Below are 26,687 nucleotides of genomic sequence, written 5' to 3'. Positions count from 1 at the left end.
CTACTAATCATTTTAATACAGTTTACAATTATTTGAAAATTTTAATGTATCAATAAAGAACAAAATATGAAAACTGGTTAGAGCAAATAATGACTGCATTTTCTTTTTGATGTTAGTCTATCGTAGCATAAGGCATGAATATTAATTTTGCTATTCTGATTAATGTCTGAAAGATAAGATGAACATATGGTAATGTAATTCTTGAGTTTAGTGGCCTTTTCAAAAACTAAATTACAGGATTACCTCCAAACAACATTTATGGTAAACCTTTAGTGAGTTCACAGTGTTAGTGGGTGCCTTGTAAGTAGGTCCAATATTTTGTGCTCAGATTAAAAGTATTTTTTTCTTCACACATTCTTTGGGAGCCTGTGTAGCATCCACATTAATTTACAGGAAATATAATACACAGCTCTTTTAGGAATGTCCCAATTTCCCATCATATTGTCCAATTAAATGAACTGAGGAACTTTGGTGTTACTAAACTTGGCCGACAGAGAACAATTGTATGACAAGTAAATAAGTCTTGCTGGGAAGATGTTGCTTAAGGGATAAAATGGTTCAGTCAACAAGTGAACCAAAAAATTAAATGTTAACTAAGGAAGGTAACCACTTGAAAAGGGATAGCTAACAGAGGATTCAGGTATATATAGGACTGAAGATCTCTCAGTTAAGTCCAAAGCGAAGGATGATTTCTTGCAACTTCGAAAAATTTAAAACCATGAAACATCTATTACTGCTACTTTTCTGTGCTTTTATAGTTCAGGCCCAATTTCCTACTGACTATGACGAGGTGACTTTTACATATTATTATATTCTTACTAACACTATTAATATAACATATAACCAAATCATAATCATATCTGAATTTTAATGAAATTAGCATTGATTTTAGTTATGAAATTGAATTGTTAATTTCTAGGACCTATTTTATTTAAAGAATGTTGTATAGTATTTCTTACATAAAAACAAAATAATAATTTCTCATTTTCTGCTTTATCACCTTTATTTTCCCAGGGACAAGATGACAGACCTAAGGTAAGATGTGCTTTTCTTGATTGTTGTCCCGAGTAGTATGATTTTCATTTAGTTCTAGCAATATGTTTTTATAATCTGAGAACAAAAACTTGAAAATTTCACAGACTATAAAATAAAAGAGCAGTATTTTAAAAGAAAAAAGCTGTAATTGCTGGGTAGCTTTTTGGTGAAGCAAGGTAATATGTAGCTCCTGAAATTATTGGCTATTGGTAAATGAAAATTGTGAACTAAATCTAAAAGTAAAATAGATCACATTCTGTGATAGAAGATTAAAAATTGTTTTTTATTGAGAAATTTATATATTGTTATTGTTAATGGTTATGAAATATAGCACTCCATTTAGTTTATTCATTTATAGAACAGTTTTGCCTCAAGTATCACTCCTACTGGTTTGAAGATGTCAAAATACAAAAATACATTTAGAAAAATGACACTTTAAGAATTTAAATTTTATTATCAGGTGACTCCTGATCTAATTACCTGTATATAACATAGTATCTGCCACACTAGAAAGAAAAGTGCACAGTGAATAAAGTAATTAAATGAAGTGATTCATTTTGGATCATTTGTTGAATTTAAATGGAACCTAATATATAGCTCCTGAAATAATATATAGCTCCTTTTAATTATCAAAGTATACATATAAAAAGATAGTTATATGGTTAATTGAGTTAGGTAAGAAAAATGTAAAGAATGTGTAAGAGTCAACTTTTATAAAGCAGTAGGCTAAGCACTTTTACATTCCTGCTCACTGACTAAAATACACAGAGATAGTTTACTTATTTATCCTTCCAACTGGATTTTCTAGTTTTAGTTATTAAATAATAATAAGTGGTCTTATTAAAAAATAAGTGGTCTTCATAAACCTAAATATTCATATAATTTCTTTTAAACATTTTTCATTTCCTTTTCTCTAGTAAAGCTAGATTACCATTGCTACCTTTCTAATGATACTCTAAATAAAAAGAAAGTACTTCTGTTATAATTTGATTTGTAATAAACAGATGAATCACATTTCATAAAATTTATGTTAGAACAGACCATCTTTGACTGTGACCATATATCTTCAAAACAATATATATTTCCTACAAATCTTCATACATGATTATTTTTATTGCAATTACACATAACATACTGTAGTTTAATTTCAGAAGTTAAGCAGGGGAATCTGGCCAGGTTTAAAGCCTAGCACTCTCCTACTAAATGTATTGTCTCTTACTGAATAAATGATAGTAAAATTCCAAATACAGTCATTCAGTGACCTCTAGACCCACCAGATAGCTGAGCTTAGTCTCTGGTGCAAATCTAGTCCTTTGTTAATTTTTAATTAAACCCTGAAAATGAAAGGTGTGGTGGTGGTGGTGGTGGTTTAGTTGTTAAGTCGTGTCCGACTCTGCGACCCCATGGACTGTATAGCCCACCAGGCTCCTCTGTCCATGGAATTCTCCAGGCTAGAATACTGGAGTGGGTTGCCATTTCCTTCTCTACCTGAAAGGTGTAATTACTGACAAAGACCGTATGATGATAATAAAGTTAATCCAGGCCAGCACTTTTGCATTGTATTGCATATTTTCCACTTCACTATCTTTTAATGTTGTATTTTAATTAGCAAATAATTTCATTGCAATGCACATAACCTAAGAATTATTTAAATGAAATAATTATTTTAAATGAGAAAATCATGGCATTTGATAAAGAAATCATGTAAGAAATTTCATGAGAATGATTTGACAATTTTGTTAATAGACAAGATTGGAGTTAGTAGTGGAAAAGCCACTTACACTGTAGTATCTGTTACTGTTATGTGTGATTGCAATAAAGATAATAATGAGAACTTAATATGTGCCAGGCACTCTTCTAAGGGTGTCACATGCAGTAAGTCATTTAATCCTTAAAATCATCTTATATAGCAGATATTATGACTACCTTTATTTTAGAGATAAAGTAATTCACCCGCAGTCTTTAGAACTAGAAAGTGGTGTGGGCCAAGACTTGAAACCAAGTAGTCTGACTCCAGAATACCTTATTCCTTTACAAACGTGTTAGAGTCAATTGGTGTCTTATTACAAATACATTTGTTTTTAATAAATCTATATTGCCACTTAAGTATTATTAACTAAGAGCTAGTGAAATAATCAGTTCATAAAAATTAAAAGTGATAATTACTGGAATTTAGTAATCCAAGTGGCTTGAGAACATTTTTTCCTCCTGACAGTATAGATTTAATAGTATTTTGTGTGTTCTAATGTATAGATTTCAGGAATCTGAGTTCATTGCTATTCATCATCTGATGCAACTTTTTTTAAGGACTCTTTTTAAAACTCCTCAAGGTACAATAGCTCTTTGCACTGTTTTTCTTTCTGCTCTTACTAAAGAGACCTGAGGAACCTATTGATTTGCCAACAATAGCTAGTCAGTTGATGGTCCTTAAGCAAATCATAGTTTACTAACCTAAGTTATAAAATGAGACTGTTGGAATACTACATCTCAAGTTTTCCACAACACTCTTCGTTTTATTTCTGCCTGGCCCCCTGAAGGTAGGTTTGGGTGCCCGCGGTCATCGGCCCTATGACAAGAAGAAGGAAGAGGCCCCCAGCCTGAGACCTGTGCCCCCTCCCATCAGCGGAGGTGGCTATCGGGCTCGTCCCGCCACAGCAACTGTGGGCCAGAAGAAAGTGGAGAGAAAGCCCCCTGACGCTGATGGCTGCCTGCACGCGGACCCGGATCTGGTGGGTGCACTCATGGCTCTGACCGCCGTGGGCCTCCCGTGTGGAGAAGCCCGCATTCATGTGTCTTCCGGATGAGCACTGACCCACGTTACCATCACTGTCATTTTGCTTGCTTCTTTTGGATGTAAATACAGAACATAAACTTACTGGGCCTTGGGCTAAGGGTGCTTTTCTAGTTTTCTTTGGTCTGCAGCCAAGATTACAAATCAGGACACAGGATGTTCCCTCTTCTTCATACTTGCCCACTTTGTCTGTTCAGGTGGTAATACTTTCATACCTAATTACCTTTGTTCTATGGTAAGGATTATTTTTAATCTTCAGAGAATTATAATGGTGAGTCTAGAACTTCTGGTCTTATATAAAGAAAGATATCATTGAATTTTCACTATGTGCTTGTTTTGCAAATACCTCAATCCTACATCTGATGTTGGCTATTTTCTTTGTATATAGGGTGTGTTGTGTCCTACAGGATGTAAGTTGCAAGATACTTTGGTAAGACAGGAGAGACCAATCCGAAAGAGTATAGAAGATTTACGTAATACTGTGGACTCTGTTTCCCGGACCTCTTCTTCCACCTTTCAATATATAACTCTGCTAAAAAACATGTGGAAAGGAAGGCAGAATCAAGTACAAGGTAGATATCCTTGTGGTTTCTGTTTGATTCTATTACAAAATTGAAACTGTCAGAGTGCCATGGGAACGCACAGTTCTGAGAAGATCCAGGTCTCTAGATGAGCCTGGGTAGTTCAGTATGAGCCTGATTACCCCAAGGTCCTCACTTAGGCATCTTCACCTGCAGCTTGTTTGTAATAGTAATAGTATTGTAATACTAGTAATAGTATTGTAATACTATGTAATAGTTTGTAAGCACTATTCAACTCTAACTCCCAGTCTGGCATCAGAAAGGATGATTTTCTGTGAAAATTTTTACTGTGAGTCCTTATTTTTATTCAATAAGAAACTTATGACTCTGAAGACAATATATTCCCAGAGTGAAAATTTACCATTTATAGATTTAACCTTTGACATTTTAAATATACATGTCTATGATATCTTCAGTTGAATTGCAAATAATGACCCCATCATTTGAAACTTGAGATCTGAATTTCGAGTGGTATTGGCCTGGTGGTTAGGAATCAGCTAGTGACTGAACTGGCCGTAGGTGTCTCAGGGAGTAGCCTACCCAAATCTGGACATTTTTTCAAAGGAATCATGGCATTTCTCTTGCATATTTCTGCTGCAGTTATGTGAGATGGATAAGTAAATTAAGTGTATGTACTCTATAAGATGTTGAACTTCTGAGATGGAACTTCTGCTTTCTCCTCTTTTCCTTATCAAAGAAATAAATAAACAACTTATTGAATATATCATTAGGCTTAATTTTTACCTTAATCTAAGGTAAATTACTAGTGTAGTGACTATACTTTATGTTAATTTATGTATGCCATGGACCAAATAATTTTCCCTAAGTGCAACTACATATCACAACTGCCCGATGCCCGAGTCTAGTCTATTCTCAAAATCAAAATCATGATTGTATAGTTGAATACATTTAATTTTTTGTCAAGAGAAAACGCTAACCATTCCTACACAATTTTTCCAGATAATGAAAATGTAGTAAACGAGTACTCCTCACATCTGGAAAAGCACCAGTTATATATAGATGAGACTGTGAAGAATAATATCCCAACTAAGCTTCGTGTGCTCCGTTCAATTCTGGAGAATTTGAGAAGCAAAATACAAAAATTAGAATCGGATGTCTCAACTCAGATGGAATACTGCCGCACCCCGTGTACTGTTACTTGCAATATTCCTGTGGTGTCTGGCAAAGGTAACTAGTTAAATATATTTCTAGAAGGTTACGGAAGAATTCACACTCTCTAAGAATAAGAGAACTGAAACAAGTTCAGTAGATTTCCCCCAACAGATCCTAAGTACCTCTCAGCACATCATGAAGATATCCCCAGCATACCTAATGCACTCACCAGCTTTTGAAGAGTAGGAAGCAGCGTGATGATGCTGGTAGCTCAATGGGTGTAATGTACATACTTGCTTGAATAGATGGGAACCATGGATAGATGCAGGGACTTCTCCATCACATGTGTTCTGGAAGTTTATGGATATCAAGATATAAAAGGTGGAGAAGGGCTTTTTCACTCCCTTGGAAGATTACGAGTGTGATTTTTAGTAAGAGGAAGCATCAGTTTCTGTAACATTTATCCTCAAATATCTAAAATAAAACATTCTTTAGTAATCAGTTATCTTACAAACTTGGTGACTAAATACAAAGTAATGATGTTGTATTCCCTAAATACAATTTGTTCTCCTATGATTGCAGAATGTGAGGAAATCATCAGGAATGGAGGTGAAACATCTGAAATGTACCTCATTCAGCCTGAGGATTCTAGCAAACCATATAGAGTATACTGTGATATGAAAACGGAAAAAGGAGGTACGTGTTTGATAGCTTTTGACTATTATGCTGAAATTATTTTGATACCATAAAATGCCAGGAAATAAAATCTAGCTTTAACAAAACTAACAATGAGCCATTTGATTTGGAATTCAATCTGATATTTTAGAAGTTATAAAATATTTATGATTCACAGTTTTGGGTAAAAGATAAAGCACTTGCAGTTTCCAAAGATTTTTCAAGTTTTCCTTTCACATTTATTTCCTTATTATATCTATTTAAGGACACTAAATATCAGTGGGCATAAATTAAATGGACAAGGAAGTCAGACATTGCCCCCAAAGGGTCATTATTTGTTAGTGGTTAATATGTGTTATTTGTTTTCTTTCAACCAAAGGATGGACAGTAATTCAGAACCGTCAAGATGGTAGTGTTGACTTTGGCAGGAAATGGGATCCATATAAACAAGGATTTGGAAATATTGCAACCAATGCAGAAGGGAAGAAATACTGTGGTGTACCAGGTAACAACTGGGAGTACAAAATAAGACCATTCTTTATTTAGATTTTTTTCCGTTTAAAAAATATAGTGTTGGTAGTCTGCTTTTAGGAGTTTTAGGAGGTTAAGAAGTATTTACAAAAAGAGCATAAAAGCTAATGATAAGAGGGGAAAGGCAGTTTTTTGCTTTCAAAGGTTTTATTTTTGGTGAGATTTTATTTTCTTTTTCCTTTAGGTGAGTATTGGCTCGGAAATGACAGAATTAGCCAGCTTACCAATATGGGACCCACAAAGCTTTTGATTGAAATGGAGGACTGGAAAGGCGATAAGGTGACGGCACTCTATGAAGGATTTACTGTACAGAATGAGGCCAACAAATATCAACTGTCAGTGAGCAAATACAAAGGAACAGCTGGCAATGCCCTCATAGAAGGGGCTTCTCAACTGGTGGGAGAAAACCGGACCATGACCATCCACAACAGCATGTTCTTCAGCACATACGACAGAGACAACGACGGCTGGTACGTGCTGCTGCTTCTCTCCTGCTTTCAGTGCCACGGTCATGTTGCCGCCTGGAGTCGTTCATGACAGCAAACATGACTAGTGACTCTCGTTTCCTGGGTAGTTCCTGTATGCCAGCACTGTACTAAGCTCTCTCTGAAGCACTTCAGCTATAAGGTGGCCACTGCTGTCCTCATTTTACACATGAAGAGTAGCAAGATTAAGTAATTTACCCAACATTACATAACCATAAAAAATACAACTGTAATTTGAGCACAGTTACTTTCTAAGTAGTGAGTACTGAGATAGATTTCTGTATGTCTATCATAGACTGTGTCTTTTGAAACCTCTATTTTGTTTTCTAAGAATCTGTAACACTAAGAGATATGAAAGCTATCATTTCAGGATAACATAATGAATATTGGTGAATTTGCCACATGGGCCCAGTCATCTCCCTTTCTTGCTATAGGGCACAGAAAGCCCTTGGTGCATTATTGTGACTTTCCATATAGAATCAGAGGGAAGGAATATTGCACCCAGTACTCGTCTGTGGGCTTTGCAAAGAATTAACTTGAGAGCACTGCAGTTGTAATAACTCCAAACAAATTTCCTTTCAGGAAAACTACAGATCCCAGAAAGCAGTGTTCTAAAGAAGATGGTGGTGGATGGTGGTATAACCGATGCCATGCAGCCAATCCCAATGGCAGATACTACTGGGGTGGAGCGTACACCTGGGACATGGCAAAGCACGGCACAGACGATGGAGTGGTGTGGATGAACTGGCAGGGCTCCTGGTACTCAATGAAGAAGATGTCCATGAAGATCAGGCCTTACTTCCCAGAGCAATAGTACCCCCCACACAGAGTATTATTCTTCCACATGTAATAACATTTTTATATATCATGTTATCAGAAATTTTTTTTCATACCTTATATCTCTCTAAAGCTATCAAAATGTAGTTGGTGTGAGTTTTCAGAAAAAGTTTTTAGGACAAATGACATTAAAAACAGCACATGGTTTTCTTTCATATTTGTCATTTCCATTGTGTACCAAGAAGTAACTAAAAGGATGATTGTGGACAGTCAGTGTTCATAATTTCCATTCCAGTGGATTGTGAGAAGTTTCAAATTAGGAAGAGAAATTGAGGTGAAGTAAAATCATGTGTTTAAAATCCACTTTGAACCTCTCTTTATTTATGTAAGATCTATCACAGAAAACTCAAAAAGATTTATTCATTAAACCGGTTTATGTTACAATAAATTAGTGTCTTATTTTGTAATCCACGTGGTCACTGAGTTAGGCTTTGAAGCTGTGAGCAGAGAGAAGCGTTCACAACCTCAAGCAGCTAACGAGCTGACTGGGGCACCCTGAAGGTTCAGCGTCTCACCCTGCTTCACGAAAAGTCACTGCTCTGCAGGGAGGTAGACTTGAGGACCAGAGAGACCAAGAGCACAGTCCCAGTCAAGTCTTCTCCATTTGGTTTTTGAGGGAAACAGTGAGCTAACAAGCAGCACTTGCCCCTGGAAATTTGGCCTACTGGCCTCAATTGGGTTTTTGTTTTACACGTGGTCACAGCAGAACCAAAACAGAAGTGGATTTCTCCTTTCCACTTCTTGGGAAATGAGTATGTCAACTCAAATTTTCTTTCCCTTTGTATTCTCCATCTGCCCTGGGACAACCCTCTGACCCTCTGGCTTCCTTCCCTCCTGCAGTGTCATTGCCCCTGATTTTCATGGAAGCAGTGTCCTGAAGCCCGTGGTGGTCATCTCTGCATCTAAGCAAATGTTCATTTCTATCATGGCAATGCCATCACTCTCTTAACTCCTCATCATACCTTACCTTTTATCCGGTTTCCCTGCCATAAGTTCTGTCCCATCCCTACCTATATTCAAGCTGTTACTGTTATAATAAATTAATGTAACAGAGTATATTAAGTGTACTAAAAATAGAAAATTGTGCTAAACAGAAAATTCTGACCAAGTTACTTTCCTACTTAATGTTAGCTTGTTGTTATCTAAGGGTTAAAATCCAGGCTTCTTAGCTGGGAGTGAAAATGGTTTGTTACTTGGTCCCAGCACTGTCTTCTGCCCCTGTCCCCCTTCACCATACACCTACATTCTTGTCACAGTGAATTTTTCACCATGCCAGGAAAGGGCAGGCCCCTTAATATTATGTTCCTGTTGTCAACAGCATCTTTCCTCCAATACCATCTGACAAATTGGTGTTCATTTTCAAGGCTTAATTTAAATGCCATTTGTTAGGTCTACATATCTTTCTCCTTTGCTAGTAATGAGCTCTTATTAATTTTTGATTCCAGAATCATCTGTCAGAAAGTATGATTTTTATAAATTTATAAATATTATATAATGTATACATTTATATATATTAAAATATATAAATCTTATATTATTAAGACCTTATTGTTCAGTTGTTAAGTCACATCTGACTCTGTGTGACCCAGTGGACTGCAGCTCACCAGGCTTCCCTGTCCTTCACTGTCTCCCAGAGTTGCCTCAAACTCATGTCTATTGAGTTGGTGATGCCATCCAACCATCTCGTCCTCTGTTGTCCCCTTTTCCTCCTGCCCTCAATCTTTCCCAACATCAGGGTCTTTTCCAATGAGTTAGATCTTCAAATCAGGTGGCCAAAGTATTGTAGCTTCAGCTTAACCATCAGTCCTTCCAATGAATATTTGGTGCTGATTTCCTTTAGGATTTTCTTTAAGATCTTGGATAGACCTTTTATAACGTAGAACACATTTTCCAAAAAAAGGTACACATAGAAACTCAATATGCAAAATACTTGAAAGTAGACGTTTTTAAGCAAGACTGAGTATAGCAAAAGCCCAAGGAAAAAAGGATGGGGAGGTGCAATATCCCTCAGACCTTTGCTCAATCCCCTTATGTACTCAGGACTGAGTGAATTCCTAGAATTTAAAGTAAAGCCACAGATTAAAACCCACTAAAGGAGATAATCCTGTGGTCAATTCTTAGTTAATGTACAGGTATCAGAAACATGGAGATCACACCTAGGTAATACGTAATATCTATCTAGAAAGAAATAAGCATTCTTATGCGAAGAGTTGACTCATTGAAAAAGACCCTGATGCTGGGAGGGATTGGGGGCAGGAGGAGAAGGGGACGACAGAGGATGAGATGGCTGGATGGCATCACCAACTCAATGGATGTGAGTTTGGGTAAAGTCCAGGAGTTGGTGATGGACAGGGAGGCCTGGCGTGCTGCGATTCATGGGGTCGCAAAGAGTCGGACATGATTGAGTGACTGAACTGAACTGAACTGAAGGTATCATTTGGTAAAAAATGTTACATATCTGATTTTTGCCCATTCAAGTTTTAAATTTTTAAATACAGTCAAAAGGTAGTGTCCCCTTGTTAGAGTATATAAAACAGTATCTAAAAACTTTAGCTCATGACTTTTATGAAGATAATAAAAAATGAGTTGAAATTAATAATTTCATATTTTCGCATGAGAACTATAACATATTTCTTATACAATTAAGACTGAAAGTATAAAACAAATTGTGGAGGACATGGAAACTCACTCCAGTATTGTATTCTTGCCTGGAGAATCCCCATGGACAGAGGAGGCATGCAAGCTACAGTCCATGGGGTCACAAAGAGTCAGACACAACTGAGTGACTAAACCCAGCACAGCATATATAGTTCATTAGAGCTATGAAGGATATATGAACCTGGGACATAAACTTCCCATTCCTCTGCATTTAGGAACCAAGGAAAAACAGATAACTAATATAACTAAAGGCCTGTTTTTTAAAATGAACATATGTGGGGCAAAAACATGGATTATCTAACATATCACAAACCACAGTAGTTGAGCCAACACTTCTGTTTAACCATTGCACACTGAAATACCATGTACAATGATCATCTAAACCTGCAGAACTTATTTAGAACACAGAGTTCCTGGTCTCAACCTAGGTTTATTGCATCAGAGTCTCTACATGGGAAGATGGAAAAAAAATATTTTTTAAATAAATGACCCTAAGAGATTCTGATCAGTGGCTGGACTTCAGAACAAGTGAGTCAGGCTGTGTTTGCATTCTCCAGAGACTCCTGTCTTTCTTATCTAGCACTTTTTCCACTCAAGTGGTGACTATGAGGCAATATTTAGAGAAAGAGGTCATCTTTGAGATTACGTGACTTCACAGATAACCACTGCTTATGTTTAAGATCCAGTTTGGGTTTAGCAACATGATCCCCAAATACTTGAACCACTATTTCTACTCTGGTATCTATCAGTCTCAGGTGATTCTTTAGTTGGACTTTTAGTTTTTCTGAGGTGTAGAAACAAATGAGAGATGCTACCTACCTTTTTGTACGTAGAGCTGAAGCTGTGGTTCTGAACACTATGCACCCCCACACTGTGCCGTGTGATTTGATGATCCCTCCTTGAGTTTCCTCTGCCGTGCAGCTCTGCACCAAGTCACAGTGTGCTGGTGTGTTACGGCTAAACCTAGGAAAGGGAATAAGTTCTGTTTATTTTAACATCAATTGTGGGTTGTTGCTTTTTTTTTTTTTTTTTGGCCACACAAATTCACATGTGGGTTCTTAGCTCCCTGACCAGGGATCAATCGAACCTGCAGTCCCTGCATTTGAAGTGCAGAGTCACAATCTCTGAACAGCCAGGGAAGACCCTAATTATGGTTTTAAATAATGAAAGTAGTACTATTACTTTAGATAATAGTAAAACTCATGTCCATTGAGTTGATGATGCCATCCAACCATCTCATCTTCTGTTGTCTCCTTTTTCTCCTACCCTCAATGTTTCCCAGCATACGGTCTTTTCCAGTGAGTCAGTTCTTCACATTAGGGGGTCAAAGTATTGGAGCTTCAACTTCAGCTTCAGTCCTTCCAATGAATATTCAAGGTTTATTTCCTTTAGGATTGACTGGTTTGATCTCCTTTCTGTCCAAGGGATTCTCAAGTGTCATCTCCAGCACCACAGTTTAAAAGTATCAATTCTTTGATGCTCAGCCTTCATTATGGTCCAAATCTCATATCCATGGGCTTCCTCTGTGGCTCAGCTGGTAAAGAATTCACCTGCAATGCGGGAAACCTGGGTTCAATCCCTGGGTTGGGAAGATCCCCTGGAGAAGGGAAAGGCTACCCACTCCATTATTCTGGCCTAGTGAATTCCATGGACTGTATAGTCTGTGGGGTTGCAAAGAGTTGGACACAACTGAGCAACTTTCACTTTCACTCATATCCATACATAACTACTGGAAAAACGATAGCTTTGACTATGTGAACCTCTGTCAGCAAAGTGGTCTCTTTGCTTTTTAGAACACTGTCTAGGTTTGTCATAACTTTTCTTCCAAGGAGCAAGCATCTTTTAATTTCGTGGCTGCAGTCACCATCTGCAGTGATTTTGGAGCCCCCAAAAATAAAGTCTGTCGCTGTATCTCTTTTTTCCTGATCTGTTTGCTGTAACGTGATGAGACCAGATGTCATGATCTTAGTTTTTTAAATGTTAAGTTTTAAGCCAGGTTTTTCACTCTCCTCTTTCACCCTAATCAAGAGGCTCTTTAGTTCCTCTTCACTTTCTGCCATTAGAGTAGTATCATCTGCATATCTGAGGTTGTTGATATTTCTCCGTGCAATCTTGACTCCAGCTTGTGCTTCATCCAGCCCGTGCTTCATCCAGCCCAGCATTTCACATGATGTAATCTGCATTAAAGGTAAATAAGTCAGTTCAGTCGCTCAGCTGTGTCTGACTCTTTGCGACCCCATGGACTGCATAATGTCTTTTTGCCTTTTCATGCTGTTCATGGGGTTCTCAAGGCAAGGATATGGAAGTGGTTTGCCATTCCCCTCTCCAGCGGACCACGTTTTGTCAGAACTCTCCACCATGACCCGTCTGCCTTGGGTGGCCCTACGCAGCATGGGCCATGTTGTGTAGATGTTTTGTGTTATGCAGATGTTGTGTTAAACATGTTAGATGTTTTGCGAAATACAGAAAAAAGTAGGATCATTTCTAATTTCAGCACTCAACAGGGAAGCAATTAATATCTTGATAGATTTTTGTTGTTATTATTGATAGATTGATTAATTGCTGTTGTTATCCTGTGCATGTTTTAGAACTTGAAGTTTTCACATTGTGTCATAGAAATTTTTTCATGTTACTTAATATTCTTCTATAATTTTCTATCATATGATTTTTAATGGCCATATGATATTCCATCATGTGCCACATACTCTTTTTTTTTAAACAAATGTCTCTCATTAGACATTTAGATTTTTCTGACCTTGTTCTAATAAGGACAATGCTGTGATTAGCATATTTTTGCATGTAAAATATAATCTGTATTATCTATAAGTTTTTATCTACTTCCTTCTAGAATAAATTCCTAGAAGCAGAATTTCTAGAGAAAATAAAGGATTTTGGCATTCTAAGTGCTTTTAAATTACAATATTGCCAATTAACTCTCCATAAAGATTGTACTGATTTACCTTTGGCACACAGAATTAGAGGTGTTTGCATTTTTATTTTCTCCTCCTTCATGAATGCTGAATGCTGATTAAAATATTGACAATTGCTTTAAGTTTCACATATTTAATTACTAGTGCGACTGCAAGATTTTAAGATGTTTAATGACCATTGACTATCTTCTTTTGAGAGTTTCTTTTTAGGTCCTTTCCCCAATTTTCTATGAGAAGAATCATCTTTTATATGAATTTTTAACTGTTCTTAAGTATATAAGACAGCAATCAGGAGCATGATATTACCCACGATTTATTCAAGTATTTTATTTCCTAGGTGATTACACTGGGTCTTAAGCTTATGCAAATCATTTTAACTGGTATGAATAGTAACCATTGCACCATTTCTCTCCTAACAACAGGTGATGTTTTTTGGCTTTGTCTTTTGACTGAATTATATTTATTTCTCCAACAACATTTTATTTGACAAGTTTCAGTTTTACGAAGAAATTATAAGAACAGTTTAATGAATACCTCTATGCCCTTCACCTAGATTAAACAATTGTTTGCTACATTTGCTTTATCTCTTAAAAGGAGATATTTTTAATGCAGTTTTGCAAGCGCTTATGTAGGCATACAAACCTAAGGTCATAGACCTATTGCAGATAGAGTCAAAGGTGGATTTAGCAAATATTTTCCAGAATGCCCTGTTGCAATCAACATGCAGCCACCCTGAGCAATGAGCTGATGAAGAGGGAGATGACTGACCATTTCTCAGCTCAAACCTGGCAGGGTGTCTTAAATGTTCTTGCCTCTGTGGTTTTGAAGTGTTGCTTTTACTATGTGGAAATGGAAAACAGAATGTCCAACTCTCAGATAATGATTAATTTGCCTCTTTTCCCCAGGTGCAAATTCCTTACCATACCACTGCCTTCTGTGATCTTTAAGGCCCTGCCACCTTGCAGAAAGCGAAGAAAAACTAAAGAGCCTCTTGATGGAAGTGAAAGAGGAGAGTGAAAAAGTTGGCCTGAAACTCAACATTCAGAAAACCAAGATCACGGCATCTGGTCCCATCACTTCATGGAAAATAGATGGGAAACAGTAGAAACAACAGCAGTCTTTTTTTGGGGGGATCCAAAATCACTGCAGATGGTGACTGCAGCCATTAAATTAAGACAGTTGCTCCTTGGAAGAAAAGTTATGACCAACCTAGACAGCATATTAAAAAGCAGAGACATTACTTTGCCAACAAAGGTCCATCTAGTCAAAGCTATAGTTTTTCCAGTAGTCATGTATGGATGTGAGAGTTGGACTATAAAGAAAGCTGAGTGCCAAAGAATTGATGCTTTTGAACTGTGGTGTTGAATAAGACTGTTGAGAGTTCCTTGGACTGCAAGGAGATCCAACCAGTCCATCCTAAAGGAAATCAGTCCTGGATATTCATTGGAAGGACTGATGCTGAAGCTGAAACTCCAATACTTTGGCCACCTTATGCGAAGAACTGACTCATTGAAAAAGACGCTGATGCTGGGAAAGATCGAAGGCAGGAGGAGTAGGGGACGACAGAGGATGAGATGGTTGGATGGCATCACCGACTCAAAGGACATGAGTTTGAGTAAACTCTGGGAGTTGGTGATGGGCAGAGAGGCCTGGTGTGCTGCAGTTCACATGGTTGCAAAGAGTTGGGCACGAATGAGCGACTGAACTGAACTGAACCTTGCCCTCAATTAATTACAGATTTTTCTCCATAAATGAGATTTATAAAAGTATTTGGGATTCAACTAAAAAGAGGATCTAGGTGAATTAATAAATGTATAAATAAATAAAATGTGATATCTCCAAAATGGTTTCCATGTAAATTCCATTGCCTACAAGCAATCTGTGTGCACGCATGCATGCTCAGTTGCTTCAGTTGTGTCCAACTCTTTATGACCCTATGAACCATAGACCCAGAATCCATGGGATTCTCCAGGAAAGAATACTGGAGTGGGTTGCCACATCCTCCTCCAGGAGATTTCCCCAAACCAGGGATCAAACCCATGTCTCTTATGTCTCCAGAATTGGCAGGTGGGTTCTTCACTACTAGTTCCACCTGGGAAGCCACAAACAATTTGTGTAATCTTCACCAAAATCTAAATGTTGCTTTATCTCAAGTTGTCTCAGCAAATAGGAAATGTTGCATTACTTTGTTCAAGTATAACAAATACTTAGCTTATAATTTTTGTATCCTGCATATACTTATATAAATGTGGTGTTTTTTCTTTTTTTCCTTCAGGCTCTCCTAGACATGATTTGAGATTAATGATCAACTTGGTTGGATGGGTCTTCTCCTGATTCTCCAGTTGCACCCCCAGTATCAGCTAACTTGGAAACGTATTTTGTTGATTATAAGGGGAACCTGTGACAGACAGTAATACTACTGGGAAAATAATTGAAATTAAATGCTATTTGCAATATTCTCATGTTTATCTATGAAGTATAGTATCATTATCCTAGAACTTATAATAAATTATATGGGTGGGACTTCCCCAATGGTCCAGTGGCTAAGACTCTGAGGTCCTAATGTGGGAGGACTTGGGTTCAATACCTAGTCGGGGATCTGGATCCCCCACACTACAACTAAAAGTTTGCATGCTGCACCTAAGATCAAGGATCCCACATGTTGCAACTAAGGCCTGGGGCAACCAAATAAATAAATAAATATTCAATAAGTAAATTCTGTGGGCAACTTAGGTGGTTAGAGCCTGGAAGAACACTGCTACGAGCTGCATCTCCACATGTGCTTCATATCATCACAGTATTTAACCTCCCTAAACTACTATTTTCTCATAGAAAAATCTATTAATAGGGCATTCTCATCTTTAATAAGGAACTCTGTGTGCGTGCTAAGTCGCTTTGGTCATGACTGATTCTTTGCGACCATATGGACTATAGCCTGCCATCTCTTCTGTCTATAGTATTCTCTACACAAGAATACTGGAGTGGGTTGCTATGCCCTCCTCCAGGGGATCTTCCTGACCCAGGGATCAAACCCACATTTCTTATGTCTCCTGCATTGGCAGGTGGGTTTTTTACCACTGAGACACCTGGAAAACCCAAAGGAACTCTAGTAATTATCAATTTAAAATATTATTATATTATTTTATTAAATACTGTATTCTAAAAAGTTTCCATACACTGAAAATAAGTATGTAAATATTAATAGAATATATGAGTCAAATTTTAAATAATTTTTTGATAAAAATGAAATATGACATCAACAGATACAGAAGGGATTTACACATTCAGTAGGAGCTTGAAATGGAAGAACTTTAAAGTTCCTTTTAACCCTGAAATTTATTAATTCACAAATTTTATTGGGTCATTAATTTGTGCCAGATCTTGACTAAAGTAGATGGATAAACAATAGTCTCTGCACTTAGGGCTTCTCCTGTGGCTCAGTGGTAAAAAAATCCGTTTGCAATTGAGGAGACACAGGACATGCGGGTTTGAACTCTGGGTCAGGAAGATTCTCTGGAGGAAGGCATCCAATCCACTCCAGTATTCTTGCCTGGAGAATATCATGGTCAGAGGAGCCTGGTGGGTTACAGTCCATAGGGTCACAAAGATTCAGACAGGACTAAAGTGATACTGAGCACACAGGCATCCTCTGCATTTAAGGAAAGAGTAATTAACCGGCTTCTCATGTACTGCGGCATACTAAAGAGAGCATTAAGTTAGCTTCAGGCATTAGATGGAGATGGATCTATCTAGGTGTAAAATTAAGATATCAGTTCAGTTCAGTTTAGTTACATAGTCATGTCCAACTCTTTGCAACCCCATGGACTGCAGCATGCCAGCCTGCCCTCCCCATCTAAGCAACTCTGGGAGCTTGCTCAAACTCATGTCCATTAAGTCGGTGATGCCATCCAACCATCTCATCCTCTGTCATCCCCTTCTCCTGCCTTCAATCTTTCCCATCATCAGGGTCTTTTCCAATGAGTCAGTTCTTGACATCAGGTGGCCATGGTACTGGAGCTTCAGCTTCAGCATCAGCCCTTTCAATGAATATTAAGGACTGATGTCCGTGAGGATTGACTGGTTTGATTTCCTTGCAGTCCAAGGGACTCTCAAGAGTCTTCTCCAACACCACAGTTCAAAAAGCATCAATTCTTCGGCGCTCAGCTTTCTTTATGGTCCAACTCTCACATTCGTATATGACTATTGGAAAAACCATAGCTTTGACTAGATGAACTTTGCTGGCAAAGTAATGTCTCTGCTTTTTAATATGCTGTCTAGGCTGGTCATAACTTTTCTTCCAAGGAGAAAGTGCCTTTTAATTTCATGGCTGCAGTCACCATCTGCAGTGGTTTTGGAGCCCAAGAAAACAGTCTGTCACTCTTTCTATTGTTTCTCCATCTATTTGTGATGAAGTGAAAGAATGAAGGGACAGAGCCAAAGCCTTCCTCGATGATCAGTGCAAAGATATAGAGGAAAACAATAGAATGGGCAAGACTAGAGATCTCAAGGAAATTAGAGATACCAATGGAACATTTCTGCAAAGATGGGCACAATAAAGGACAGAAATGGTATGGATATAATAGAAGCAGAAGATATTAAGAAGAGGCGGCAAGGATACACAGAAGAACTATACAAAAAAGATCTTCATGACCCAGATAACCACAATAATGCGATCACCCACCTAGAGGCAGACACCCTGGAATGCAAAGTCAAGTGGACCATAGGAAGCACCACTATGAACAAAGCTAGTGGAGGTGATGGAATTCCAATTGAGCTCTTTCAAATCCTAAAAGATGATGCTGTGAAAGTGCTGCAGTCAGTATTCCAGCAAATCTGGAAAACTCAGCAGTGGCCACAGGACCAGAAAAAGTCCATTTTCATTCCAATCCCAAAGAAAGGCAATTACAAAGGACGTTCAAACTACCACACAATAGCACTCATCACACACACCAGTAAAGTAATGCTCAAAATTCTCCAAGCCAGGCTTCAACAGAACATGAACCGTGAACTTCCAGATGTTCAAGCTGGATTTAGAAAAGGCAGAGGAACAGAGATCAGATCGCCAACTGGATCATTGAAAAAGCAAAAGAGTTCCAGAAAAACATCTATTTCTGCTTTATTGACTATGCCAAAACCTTTGTCTGTGTTAATCACAACTAAGTGTGGAAAATTCTTAAAGAGATGGGAATACAGACCACCTGACCTGCATCTTGAGAAATCTGTATGCAGATAAGGAAGCAACAGTTAGAACTGGACATGGCAGACTGGTTCCAAATAGGGGAAGATTTACATCAAGGCTATATATTGTCACCCTGCTTACTTAACTTGTATGCTGAGTACATCAGGAGGAACACTGGGCTGGGTGAATCACAAGCTGGAATCAAGATTGCCGGGAGAAATATCAATAACCTCAGATAGGCAGATGACACCATCCTTAGGGCTGAAAGCGAAGAAGAACTAAAGAGCCTCTTGATGAAAGTCAAAGAGGAGAGTGAAAAAGTTGACTTAAAACTCAACATTCAGAAGACTAAGATCATGGCATCTGGTCCCATCACTTCATGGAAAATAGATAGGGGAACAGTGGATACAGTGACAGACTTCAGTTTTGGGGGCTCCAAAATCACTGCAGATGGTGACTGCAGCCGTGAAATTAAAAGACACTCGCTCCTTGGAAGAAAAGTTATGACCAACCTAGACAGCTTATTAAAAAGCAGAAACATTACTTCGCCAACAAAGGTCCGTCTAGTCAAAGCTATGATTTTTTTTAGCAGTCATGTATGGATGTGAGAGTTGGACTATAAAGAAAGTTGAGTGCCAAAGAATTGATGCTTTTGAACTGTGGTGTTGAAGAAGACTGTTGAGAGTCCCTTGGACTGCAAGGAGATCCAACCAGTCCATCTAAAGGAAACTAGTCCTGGATATTCATTGGAAGGACTGATGCTGAAGCTGAAACCACAATACTTTGGCCACCTGATGCAAAGAACTGACTCATTAGAAAAGATCCTGATGCTGGGAAAGATTGAAGTCAGGAGGAGAAGGGGATGACAAAGGATGCGATGGTTGGATGGCATCACCAACTCAATGGACACGACTTTGAGTAAACTCCGGGAGTTGGTGATGGGCATGGAATGCTGGCATGCTGCAGTACATGGGTGGCAAATAGTTGGACATGACTGAGCGACTAAACTGAACTGACTAATGGGACCAGATGCCATGGTCTTAGTTTTTGAATGTTGAGTTTTAAGCCAGCTTTTACACTCTCCTCTTTCACTTTCATCAAGAGGCTCCTTAGTTCCTCTTTGCTTTTTGCCATAAGGGTGGCATATCTGAGGTTATTGATATTTCTTCTGCAATCTTGATTCCAGCTTGTGATTCATCCAGTCCAGCATTTTGCGTGATGTACTCTGCAATAGAAGCTAAATAAGTAGAGCGACAAATACAGTCTTGACGTACTCCTTTCCCAATTTGGAACCAGTCTGTTTCATTTTCCGATTCTAACTGTTGCTTCTTATCCTGCATACTGATTTCTCAGGAGACAGGTTAGGTGGTCTGGTATTCCCATCCCTTTAAGAATTTTCCACAGTTTGTTGTGATCGACACAGTCAAACTCTTTGGCCTATTCAATAAAACAGAAGTAGTTGTTTTTCTGGAATTCTCCTGCTTTTTCTATGATCCAGTTGATGTTGGCAATTTGATCTCTGGTTCCTCTGCCTTTTCTAAATTGAGCTTGAACATCTGGAATTTCTCTGTTCACGTACTGTTGAACCCTTGCTTGGAGAATATTGAGCATTACTTTGCTAATGTGTGAGATGAGTGCTGTCGTGTGGTAGTTTGAACATGCTTTGTCATTGCCTTTCTTTGGGATTGGAATGAAAACTCACCTTTCCCAGTCCTGTGGCCACAGGAAGTCCTGTGTAAAATTAAGATATAGTTGGATAGTTTTTACATTTCTTACTCAGGAACAAACCCCCTAATTCAGTATTTTCCTCTATAGCAGATGTATTTAAAAATCATGTACTTCCCTGGCAAAACTTTCAGGTTCATATTCATTTATTCATTCATTCATTCCACTAGAGGTTATTTTGAAGTGGTTAATCTAACAGAACCTGCAGGTTAAGAGGGAGTTTGATTGGGGTAGCGGGAGAGGGAGGAGTACCATGAGTAAGCAGCAGAAGTTAAAGAAGGAAGAAACAAGAACATTTTAAGAGTCAAAATAAAATTGTTTTTTAAAATTCATCAATTGTAAAACAATTATTCTAAATTATGTGATGAAAAGTTTGGAAATAAAGTAGCAACATGCAAAAAATTAAACAAAGGAACAATAATACAATTAAAAAATAAAGTTGTTTAAAAATACATTATTATTTTAGGAAAGTCTTCCAAATAGTCATAATGTTAAAAATAAAATGGCTTGTAAAGATATATATGGATGCAAAGAAAAAGAAATTGGGGAGTAATGGCAATATTAATATTTAACAAGGTGGAAGATCAATCCTAAAAGGATAAAACAGGTAAAAGAGAGACCTTATATAATGATTTAAAAGTGTAATTCACAGAAAAGATATAACAGTCATAAACTTTCATGTATTATATAATAAAGGTCCAGTCACACAAAGCAAAATTTCTAGAACAGAAAATGCAACACACATACACAAAACCACTGAGTGTAATCTGACTGTATACACACAGGCTGCACATAAGGTATGTTCATGCATATGTGTACATATTTCAGAATATACGTTATTACATAAAACAAGAAAAGACAAAATATTTAAATATTAACATCAACAAACTTGGTAACATAAAATTTTGTAACCTATAAGTGTAAATATATAGATTCTTCTTTTTGCCAATGAAACAATCACAAAAATTAAACAAGTACTTGTCAACAAAGAATATCTTAATTCTAAAACAGAATGAAAGAATTGGTTAAACTAAGTAGTTTATTATATATTTGGAAAGTAATAACTAAAAGCTGACTCATCAATTCTACATGAGGTCAGGGTTATAGAAAAAAAAAGACACCTCACCTTAACCCCCTAAAAATGTATCTAAATCAAAACTAAGAAAGGCTTTTCTAAATAGCCCATAGAACAAACGAAGTAAATACTGAAGTTGGAATTTTCTAGACAAAAAGAAAAAAAGTGAAGGGTAAGAGGGAGAATATTTCATCCAAAAGCTACACTTTAAAGATGACCAAGGCAGTGTAAGCACTGGAGAAAGTCTGTAAACAGATTCAAAGAGACTTTATTTAATAAAACTACCATTTCAATTCCTCTGGAAAAGAATGGTTTAATAAATGACCTCAGCATAACTGGCTAACTATCTACAAGAAAACCAAAGTAGACCTTCACAACATATTAAAGTGAATTTGAGGTTAACAAAATATTTAAATGTAAAAGAAAAAACAATAAAAATATTTAAAGAAACTAAAAAATCCATATGTATAATCATACATTAGGTGATACATTCTTAGTCAGAGTAAGAGATACTACAGAAAAGTGTACTGGCTTAAGAGCCTTCACATCTGATGCCATAATCACATAAAGAAATACGGCAAAGTTAGAAATGGTCTTATTATTTTTGAGGTATGAACAAAAGTTATAAGGGCCCAGAGAACAATTCCTGGTTTTATGTTCTCTGATGGGCATGAAGGAAGGGGTTACAGAAGGAATGTTACTGAGCTATATTTTAAGGGATGAAGGGAAGGTTTCTAGGCAGCATAGGGAGAGACACAGAATCATTAAAGGAGCTGGTATCCCAATATGAGTGAGAGATTCAAAGTAACTGCAGTGTGAAGCTAACTGTAGAAACCAAAAGAGAAAGAGCTTACATGAAAAGATGTAGGATTTTAACCCAATCTTAAGGCTTTAAGCAGGAGAAAATATGATTGGATCTATTTTTTTTAAGATAACTTTGTGGCGGATGAATGAGCAAAAGAATGAGGTAAAAGATAACCTATGGACTGGGAGAAAATATTGCAGACTATGCTACTTACAAGAGACTAATTTCCAAAAGATATACATAGCTCATACGGCTTAATATCAAAAATTAAACAAACTAATCCCCCCAAAATGCAGGAAGCTTAAATAGACATTTCCCCTGAGAAGACATACAGATGGTTAATAGGCACATGAAAAGATTCTGAATATCATTAATCATTCTGACTCTTTGCGACCCCATGGACTGTGGCCCACCAGGCTCCTCTGTCCATGGAATTCTCTAGGCAGGAATACTGGAATGGGTTCCCATTCCCTTTTCCAGGGGATCTTTCTGACCCAGGTCTCATGCATTGCAGGCAAATTCTTTACCATCTGAGCCACCTGGGAAGCCCCCATCACTAATCATTAGATAAATGCAAATCAAAACTACAGTGAGGTATCACCTCACACCAGCCAGAATGGTCATTATTAAAAAATCTACAAATAAGAAATGCTAGAGAGGGTATGCAGTAAAGGGAACCCTCTTACACTTTAGGTGAGACTGTAAATTGGTGCAGACACTATGGAGAAAAGTATGGAGATGCCTTAAAAAACTAAAAATAGAAGATGATTATTTTGAGACATTAGTCTGCCATCTTCTCAGTCAGCCAGAATATGAATAAAATCATATTCCTTGCCTCAAAAGAAGAAAAACTAAAAATAGAGTTACTGTATGACCTACTAATCACACTCCTGGGCATACATTTGGAAAAAAAAAAAAAAACTCTAACTCAAAAAGATACATGCACCTCAATGCTCATACTAGCATTATTTACAATAACCAAGACATGGAAGCAACCTGAAATACATCTGTTAACAGAAAAATGGATAAAGAAGGTCTGGAATGTATATGTATGTATATATATATATATATATATATATATATATAATTTGTTCAGTCACTAAGTGTTCAACGCTTTGTGACCCCACAGACTACAGCACACCAGGCTTCCCTGTCCCTCACTATCTCTGGGAGTTTGCTCAGACTCATGTTCATTGAGTCAGTGACGCCATCCATTCATCTTGTCCTCTGTTGCCCCCGTTCTCCTCCTGCCCTCAGTCTTTCACAGTATCAGGGTCTTTTCCAATGAGCTGGCTCTTGGCATAAGGTGGCCAAAGTATTGTAGCTTCAGCTTCAGCATCAGGCCTTCCAATGAATATTCAGGGCTGATTTCCTTTTTGATTGACTAGTTTGATCTTGCTGTCCATGGGACTCTCAAGAGTCCTCTCTAGAACCACAATTTGAAAGCAGCAATTCTTCAGTGCTCAGCATTCCTTATGGTCCAACTCTCAGGCCACACATGACTTCTGGAAAAACCATAGCTTTGACTATATGGACCTTTGTCAGCAAAATGATATCCCTGCTTTTTAATACACTGTCTAGGTTTGTCATAGCATTTCTTCCAAGGAACAAGCATCTTTGAATTCCATTGCTCAGTCACCGATGGCAGTGATTTTGGAATCCAAGAAAATAAAATCTACCACTGTTTCCACTTTTCTCCATCTATTTGCCATGAAGTGATGGGATTGGATGCTATGATCTTATTTTTTTGAATGTTGTTTCAAGCCAGGTTTTCACTCTCCTCTTTCACTCTCATCAAGAGGCTGTTTAGTTTCTCTTCACTCTGCCATTAAGGTGGTATTATCTGCATATCTGAGGCTATTGATTTTTCTCTTGGCAATCTTGATTCCAGTTTGTAGATTCATCCAGCCCAGAATTTTGCATAATGTACTCTGCACATGAGTTAAATAAGCAGGTAACAATACACAGCCTTGAGATACTCCTTTCTCAATTTTGAACCAGTCTGTTGTTCCATGTCCAGTTTTAACTGTTCCTTCTTGACGTGCATACAGGTTTTTCAGGAGTCAGGTAACATGGTCTGGTATTTCCATCTCTTGAAGAATTTTCCACAGTTTGTTGTAGTCCATGCAGTTAAAGGCTTTTGCATAGTCTATGAAGCAGATGTAGATGTTTTCCTGGATATTCCTTGCTTTTTCTATGATCCAGTGGGTGTTGGCAATTTGATTTCTGGTTCCTCTACCTTTTCAAAATTCAGTTTGTACATCTGGAAGTTCTCAATTCACATACTGTTGAAGCTTAGGTTGAAGGATTTTGAGCATTACTTGCTAGCATGTGAAATGAGCACAGTTGTGTGGTAGTTTGAATATTTTTCATTTCAGCTCAGTTCAGTCAGTCGTGTCTGACTCTTTGTGAACCCACGGACTGCATCATGCCAGCCTTCCATGTCCATCACCAAATCCCAGAGACTGCTCAAACTCATGTTCATCAAGTCAGTGATGCCATCCAACTATCTCATCCTTTGTCATCCTCTTCTCCCATCTTCATTCTTTCCCAGCATCAAGGTCTTTTCCAATGAGACAGTTATTAGCATCAGGTGGCCAAACTATCGGAGTTTCAACTTAAACATCAGTCCTTCCAATGAATATTCAGGTTTGATTTCCTTGAGGATTGACTGGTTGGATCTCCTTGTAGTCCAAGGGACTCTCAAGAGACTTCTCCAACACCACAGTTCAAAACCATCAGTTCTTCAATGTCCAGCTTTCTTTATAGTCCACCTCTCACATTCATACATGATAATTGGAAAACCATAGCTTTGACTAGACAGGCCTTTTGCAACAAAGTAACATCTCTGCTTTTTAATATGCTGTCTAGGTTGGACATAGCTTTTCATCCAAGGAGCAAGTGTCTTTTAATTCCATGGCTGCAATCACCATCTGCAGTGATTTTGGAACCCCCCAAAATCAAGTCTCTTACTGTTTCCATTGTTTCCCCATCTATTTGCCCTGAAGTGATGGAACCGGATGCCATGATCTTGGTTTTCTGAATATTGACTTTTAAGTCAACTTTTTCACTCTCCTCTTTCACTTTCATCAAGAGGATCTTTAGTGCCTCTTCACTTTCTACCATAATCGTGGTGTCATCTGTGTATCTGAGGTTATTGATATGTCTCCTGGCAATCTTGATTCCAGCTTGTGATTCATCTAGCCCACCATTTCACATGATGTACTCTGCATAGAAGGTAAATAAGCAGGGTGACTATATATAGTCTTGACATACTCCTATCCCAATTTGGAACCAATTTGTTGTTCTATATCCAGTTCTAACTGTTGCTTCTTGACCTGCATACAGATTTCTCAGGAGGCAGGTAAGGTGGTCTGGTATTCCAATCTCTTCAAGAATTTTCCATAGTTTGTTGTGATCCACACAGTCAAAGGCTTTGGCATAGTCAATAAAGAAGTAGATGTTTTTCTGGAACTCTCTTGCTTTTTCGATGATCCAACAAATGTTGGCAGTTTGATCTCTGGTTCCTCTGCCTTTTCTAAACCCAGCTTGAACATCTGGAAGTTCACAGTTCACATACTGTTGAGGCCTGGCTTGGAGAATTTTGAGCATTACTTTTCTAGCGTGTGAGATGAGTGCAATTGTGCAATAGTTTGAACATTCTTTGGCATTGCCTTTCTTTGGGGTTGGAATTAAAACTGACTTTTTCTAGTCCTCTGATACTGAGTTTTCCAAATGTGCTGGCATATTGAGTGCGGCACTTTCACAGCATCATCTTTCAGGATTTGAAATGGCTCAACTGGAATTCCATCACTTCCACTAACTTTGTTGTAGTGATGCTTCCTATGGCCCACTTGACTTCACATTCCAGGTTGTCTGGCTTTAGGTGAGTGATCACACCATTGTGGTTATCTGGGTCATGAAGATCTTTTTTGTATAGTCCTTCTGTGTATCCTTGCCACCTCTTCTTAATATCTTCTGCTTCTGTTATGTGCATACCATTTCTATCCTTTATTGTGCCAATTTTTGCATGAAAGTTATCTTTAATTTTCTTAAAGAGATCTTCGGTCTTTGCCATTCTGTTGTTTTCCTCTATTTCTTTGCATTGATCACTGAGGAAGGCTTTCTCATCTCTCCTTGCTGTTCTTTGGAACTCTGCATTCAAGTGTGTATATCCTCCTTTTTCCTGTGCCTTTACCTTCTCTTATTTTCTCAGCTATTTGTAAGGGCTCCTCAGACAATCATTTTGGTTTTTATTTTTTGCATT

General features: G+C 37.8%; 1 protein-coding gene across 1 annotated transcript; it reads left to right on the top strand.

Moving 5' to 3' along the window:
- The first annotated feature begins 576 nt into the window (after positions 1 to 576).
- Positions 577 to 9,580, top strand: FGB (fibrinogen beta chain). Its single transcript, NM_001142917.1, has 9 exons — positions 577 to 790; positions 1,015 to 1,035; positions 3,573 to 3,764; positions 4,215 to 4,398; positions 5,368 to 5,595; positions 6,103 to 6,216; positions 6,575 to 6,700; positions 6,911 to 7,196; positions 7,794 to 9,580. The coding sequence occupies exons 1-9, from the start codon at positions 686 to 688 to the stop codon at positions 8,023 to 8,025; spliced, it is 1,488 nt and encodes a 495-aa protein (NP_001136389.1). The 5' UTR covers positions 577 to 685; the 3' UTR covers positions 8,026 to 9,580.
- The last annotated feature ends 17,107 nt before the right edge of the window (positions 9,581 to 26,687 follow it).

Source organism: Bos taurus, chromosome 17, assembly GCF_002263795.3.
Source record: "Bos taurus isolate L1 Dominette 01449 registration number 42190680 breed Hereford chromosome 17, ARS-UCD2.0, whole genome shotgun sequence".
In the NCBI taxonomy this organism is placed as follows: Eukaryota; Metazoa; Chordata; class Mammalia; order Artiodactyla; family Bovidae; genus Bos; species Bos taurus.
This window is presented reverse-complemented; position numbering and strand designations above follow the sequence as displayed.